The sequence below is a fragment of the Microtus ochrogaster genome, chromosome 5 (assembly GCF_000317375.1).
Source record: "Microtus ochrogaster isolate Prairie Vole_2 chromosome 5, MicOch1.0, whole genome shotgun sequence".
Classification (NCBI taxonomy): domain Eukaryota; kingdom Metazoa; phylum Chordata; class Mammalia; order Rodentia; family Cricetidae; genus Microtus; species Microtus ochrogaster.
The window spans coordinates 64,053,551-64,060,040 of record NC_022012.1 but is presented as its reverse complement, the minus strand read 5'-3'; the positions used below and the strand labels follow the sequence as shown (position 1 = coordinate 64,060,040).

At 41.5% G+C, this 6,490-nt stretch overlaps 1 protein-coding gene across 2 annotated transcripts in view; it reads right to left on the bottom strand.

The window, feature by feature from the left end:
- The window catches only part of Tmod3 (tropomodulin 3), a 64,306-nt gene that overhangs the window by 9,103 nt on the left and 48,713 nt on the right, over nucleotides 1–6,490 (bottom strand). For both annotated transcript variants that reach the window (XR_003376957.1, XM_005347620.3), the window contains exons 6-8: nucleotides 5,951–6,081; nucleotides 4,842–4,949; nucleotides 1,520–1,663 (exon numbers count right to left, since the gene is read on the bottom strand). Coding sequence is in view for 1 of the 2 variants with exons in the window: in XM_005347620.3 (XP_005347677.1) it covers nucleotides 1,520–1,663; nucleotides 4,842–4,949; nucleotides 5,951–6,081 (383 nt within the window). In the remaining variant the exon portion in view is untranslated. The remainder of the gene's footprint in view (nucleotides 1–1,519; nucleotides 1,664–4,841; nucleotides 4,950–5,950; nucleotides 6,082–6,490) is intronic.

The window sequence follows — 6,490 nt, the reverse complement described above, 5'->3', positions numbered from 1 at the left end:
TATGCCTACAGGCCAGCAGAGGACACCAGACCTCATTACAGATGGTTGTGAGCCACCATGTGGTTGCTGGGAATTGAACTCAGGACCTCTGGAATAGCAGGCAATGCTCTTAACCACTGAGCCATCTCTCCAGCCGACTGAGTTATATTTTTATTAAAAATTTGAGACCATGGATTAATTTAATTTTCAGATGTAACCAAATCTCTTTTCTGTCTTTCAGTCTACAAAATGTATTTATTGTGAAGGACTCAGGAAATCATTTGCCAAGTATCTTTTCAAATAAGGAGTTTTGTGTGTATGTGGCATTTGTGTGTATGGGCATGTGTTTGCCTGTGCATGTGTGTGGCGGCAGCCAGCAGTGGGCACTGTTTTTCTCTCTCATTCTCTACCTTATTTTTGAGACAGGGTTTCTCACTGAGCTGGAAGCTCGTTGTTTTGGCTAGGCTGGCTGGTCAGTAAGCTTGTAGGATCTGCCTGGTTTTGCTTCTGTAAAGATGGGGTTGAAGATGTACACTGTCACACCCTGCTTCTTTGCGGGTGCTGGGGATCCAAACTCAGGTCCACAAGATGATGCAGCAGGCACCTCCCCATTGAGCCATCTCCTCAGTCCTTCTAGCTAATTTTCAAATAAAAAATTAACAGTTGCTCTGGGTGGAAATAATTCTAATATGTATATTTTCCCCGCTTACAAAGTTTGTCTGGGGGACTGGTGAGTGGTTTAGCAGCTAAGAAGACTTGCTGCTCTTCCAGAGGACCCAGGTTCGGGGCCCAGCATCCACATCAGATGGCTCACAACCATTTGTTACTCCAGCTCCAGGGAATCCAATACCTCTGGTCTCCACATGCAAACGTATGCATGTATGTGACCATAAAATATAAAAACACAAACAAAAGTATGTCTAGGAATAGGTGGCCCCACACCCATGAAGGTATTAGCATTGTATTTGTCTGATGAAGATGATGTCTTCATAGCAACCTGGGTACTGGGACGTTTCTCTTACTGGACCTGACACTGGCTGTTTTGACTACCAAGCTCCTGGGGCCTGCTTTTTGCTGATCCTCACAGCTGGAGGTGTTCCACACAGATGTGGCCAGTTATTTTTTTTACAACATGTGCTATAGACTGAACTCAGTTCCTCTTGAAATCACATCAAGTGCTCTTACCCACTGAGGCATCTCTTCTTTCATGCAAACAACTCTATTCATATTCTCTGTATTTGGTACCATAACACACTATAGACACAGTGCATCTGTGACTCTCTCAAAGAACAGGGGAAGAGTGGACTAAGTCATATGTAAAAGACTTTCCAGTTCAAATCAGCCACCTAATTAATTCCTTAAATTGACTTAAAGAGACTTGCTGTGTATTCGCCTGTTAAACATTAATATTCTGGATTCCCAAATGTCGCATCACCCCCTTTCTGCCACCATCTTTCCGAGAGAGTTACAGCCCTTCTTGCAAGTCCTCCTGGCAGTGGGGGCTGCAGTTTCCTCCGAATTGCTACTGTAGAACACCAACCTGATTGTCGATCTTGAGCTCTGTCAGGGTCTCATTGTCTCTCAAAGCATCAATCAGTGCTAAAACCCCAGTGCCTGTGATGAAGTTGGACTCCATATTTAAACTCTTCAAAGTTTTATTCACTTTCAGCATGTCTGCAAATGCCTAGAGATTAAGAGGAAATATTTGGGATTAAAATCTGATAGCACCTATTTTTCACTGCACACGCCATAAGGAAATTCATAAATTAAGTTTCTCGTTACATTTTTTAGCTTGTTACACTACCGTTCAGTCTCACATGTATTGACTTATCCCATGTACATTACCATATATCATTTTTTAAAAAGATTATTGATTTTAGCCAGGAGGTGGTGGCGCATGCCTTTAATTCCAGCTCTCGGGAGGCAGAGGCCGGCAAAGATCTGTGAATTCGAGCCAGCCTGGTCTACAAGAGCTAGTTCCAGGAGAGGCTCCAAAAGTACAGAAAAACAAACAAAAAGATTATTTATTTTATGTATGAGTGCTCTATCTTCATGTATGTTTCATGCCAGAAGAACAGGGAATCAGATCCCATTAGAGATGGTTGCTGGGAATTGAACTCGGGACCTGTGGAAGAAAAGTCAGTGCTCTTAACCTCTGAGTCATCTCTCCAGCCCCACCATATACAGTCTTTGGATTATTTGGTCAGATGTAATTCCCTGGTGCTGACATGCCTAACTCCTATTTCAGGTTCATTCATTCTCTGCTCCCCATCTCCTCTCACATGTCCTCTCAGTTTCTGTATGAACTAATTCATTAATGTCTCTTATGGCTTGAGAACGGGTAAGAAAGAACTAATTCATTAATGTCTCTTATGGCTCGAGAACGGGTAAGAAAGGTGGCTCACGAAGACGGCAACTGCAATACTCCAGAAAAGGGAAGACCGGATCAGGGTGGGAGTAACACAATGTGAGAAATGATTGAATTCTGAGACTATTTTCCTTTCCCTCTTTCTATGACAGGCTCTCACGTATCCCAAGATGGCCACAAACTCTCTATGGAGTTGAGGATGGCCTTGAACTTTGTTTTTTTTTTTTTTTTTTTTTTTTCCCAGGACAGGGTTTCTCTGTATAACTGCATTGACTGTTTTAAAACTCTTTGTAGACCAGGCTGGCCTCAAGCTCACTGAGATCCGCCTGCCTCTGCCTCCTGAATGCTGGGATTAAAGGTGTATGCCATCACTGCCTGGCAGCCTTGAACGTCTGATCTTTCTGGCTCTACTTCCTGAATGCTGGGATTATAGGTATGTTCTACAACATTCAGTCTGTGCAGTGTTGGTGATAAACCCAGGACTTTGCATGCTGAGTAAGCACTGTGCCAATCTCTAGCCCTCCTGGGCCTCCTTTGAGACAAGATAGGTCTCACAATGTTGCATTGTCTGGCCTGGAACTCACAGAGATTGGCTTGCTTCTACCCCCAGACTGCTGGAATTAAATGTGTGCACCATGGCATCAAGATCTAGCCCATTAAACAAATAGGATTATGTCTACATGTGCGTTTACAATGTGTGTGGATGCATATGCACTATGGTGTGATGCAAAGGTCAGGAGACAGCTTTGTGGGGTCAGTTTTCTCTTTCTGCCTTTACATGGTTCTGAGGATTGAACTAGAGCTGTCAGGCCTGTGTAGCATGTGACTTTACCTCCTGATCTATCTCACCAGCCCCATGTTCCCATGTTTCTCTCTCTCTCTCTCTCTCTCTCTCTCTCTCTCTCTCTCTCTCAACAACTCATCAGGTGGCCCAGAATGACCTGAAGCTTGCTATGTAAACCAGGGTGGACTGAAACTTATGGCGATCCTCCTCTCTCTGCCTCTTGAATATTAGGATTACCTGTGTGAGCCAGCACAACTATCCTAGACTCTAAAAATATTTTGAAGACAGGACTACTGAATATATGCTTTAAGGCTGAAAGAAAGGGAGGCTAAGAGTGACTGCTTGTCATCTGTTTCCTGTCTACTGGAGAAATGACTGACACTGCCATTTAGTGATAAAGACTGAGAAAAGCAGGCATGGGATAGGGGCTGGAGTTCAGTCCAAGTCTCTATAGGAGAAATCTATTAGGTACCCAGGTACAGCTACTAAGTAGGTAGCACGGTGTCAGTGCAGAGTTAAGGACAAAGGTACAAAGGGAACGATGGCACTGGAGTCACCAGCAAGTGTAAACGACCTACATCACTGAAATGATGAGCTTGCCCAGGCAGTGAAGGTGAGAAGAAGTCCCTGGACCACTCCAATGTTCAGAGGAAGAATGTGTGTGGAAACTGGGAACTAGTGAAGTTGGAGGAGAACCAAAAGGAGTGGTTGCTGCAAAGCCAAGTGAAGGAAAGGTTCTTAGGACAATCGATGTGACTTTCTCAAGGAATGCAAGACTGGTTCAACTCACACATTCAGAATTGGTTTTAAAAGGACAAACACCACATACTCATCTCCAGAAGAAGCATTTGATTAAACCCCAAAGCACTGACCCCTAAGTGGGACCCTGTACAGATGTTAAGGCTATAGCAGACCTCTGTATGCTGACACAAAGAGATCTCTAACATATATATTTAACTGAAAAATCAAAATCAAGTTCTTTCTCTTTTTTTGTGGTCCTGGAAATTGAAGTCAGGGACTTACATGCAACAGGCCAGTAGTTTACCATTTAGTCATATTTCCAGGCTCCCTTTATGCTTAAAGAAATGAGGAGGCCACGGCAGTAAGATCATGATTTAATGCCAGCTTAGGTTATCCAGTGAGTTGCTATTTTGGGAATCTACCTCTTTCCAGTCCCAAAAGAGGAAAAAAATATATAAATGATAAAAATTTAAAAATACAAAAGGGTATATAATGTAATGCCGAATAGTGAGGTAAAATGCCACACACACAAACACACACATCATAGTTTGGGCCAATGAGATAGCTCAGTGGGAGGGCACTGGCTATGAAGGCTGACAACTTGAATTCCATCCTTGGGACCCACAAGGAGAGAACAGATTCCTGCAAATTGTCCTCTGCCCTCCACACACATACTGTGATACATGTATACACAAACATGCACATACCTAAATAACTAGATAAATAAATGTAAGAAGAAGTCACAGTTTAAAAGGGTGCAGTGGTACAGGCCTATAATCCCAGCACTTGGAAAGTAGAGGTAGGAGAACTGGGGAGTTCAAGATCATCTCCCACTACACATGAAATTCATGGCCAGCCTGGACGATGAGAGATCCTGTCTCACAAAACAGATTGATTTAACCTTACTATAATGCAGGTTCGCAGACATCAGTTGGGAATTATTGACTTCACCAATCTCGGCATACTCACAACAGCCACGGGGTCATTGCTCCTGGTGGCCGCAAGACTGAAATGTTTCACATGTGTGTTGGTTTCCAAAGTCTTTGCAAAATCTTTTAGAGTTGGAATTGGGATATTCTTGAAAGACAAAAATGTGAAATGCCATCAACATTTCAGTTATCAGGAAGTTTAATCCATCAATCAAACACACTTACACTTACTGTTTGCTCTAAAACATACTCAAAAAGTATACAAACAAATAGCCTAGTCTACAGAGCAAGTTCTAGGATAGCCAGGACTACATAGAGAGACCCTATCTCAAAGCAAGCAAGTGAGCAAACAAACAAACAGCAATAATAATTTGAAAAAAAACAAAAAATAGATCCTAGAAAGCCAATTTCTAGGCACTGGTTATGAGAAACAAAAACCTGTATTTTTCAAAGCCCTCACATGTAAATGTGTGTAGCCACTTTCACATAACCAACCTGGAAGCAACCCATGTCAATAACTGACCATGGCATATCCTATGAGAAAACAACCCAAACCTACACAACATGGGTGAGTCTCACACGCATTGTCAAAAGGAAGACTCAAATGCTGCAAGGTGGATTCCATCTACAAGGCTGGAGAAGGCAAAATGGCAAGAGTGGACAGAGGATAGCAAAGAGGCCTGACAAACTTCCAACATTACAGGTAGGCTTTATATCAGTTAGTCAGTTAGGCGTTTTTTTTTTTGTTGTTGTTTTGTTTGTTTGTTTTAGAGCCTGAAAGTGGTATTTTTTAGTTTTACATCCTGGGACTGCACATTAAAAGACCTTTACTTAACTATATTAAAAATACCTTAGTAAACCCAATTAAAATAAAAACCAAAGGCTAAAGTTCAAAAGAGGGTAGCACTTTAAAAATTAGAGTAACTTATGGATAATGTGTAGGATCATATTCTTATATGATAAACTCTTTAAAAGGTAAATAACAAAATATTTTCTATAATACTTGAATATATAAGCTTTGAAGGAATCTATGTTCATATACTGTTAGTACACTTCACCTTAAAGCAGAAGTTACATCAGAATTGACACAAAGCAAACATCATGTGTTGATTCTGATACATATGTACATTGCATGCTTAACATACTTACTTTAATATTATTCAAATTAACTTCAACAAGACGGGCATCATTTTCCTTAATTCTCTTTAAACTCTCTTCAACATTGGTTGGATTTGGTGGCTCATCAAACACTGGAAGAATCTTTTCCCCTTTTACCACATCTATAGGAACAAACGGAAGAGCAAGGGTTGACTGAGATGACTGGACCTGAGAGGAGACACATTTACTTGGTCATCTATCCCCACCCCCCAGGCCATACATTCAACACATCCAATCTGAAAGTCCCTTCTGCACAATTGCTAAAAGATCCCTTATATGTTGGGAGATACTTACGTCACCAAATAAAATGTTATTGAATAGATGACAAGGGAAGAGTAGGCTCGCTCCTAGTTGAATTTAATAAGGCAGTGTCCTTTCATCTAGCGGGCCATGGGAGGTGAGCAGAGTACTTCATCAATGAATGAAAACTTGAGTGAGCTCTCAGTTTTATAAAACATAGACTAGGTATGAGTCCAGCATCTAATAATGGCATTGGGTGTTATGGAATATTAGTTTAAGATGTGTTACATT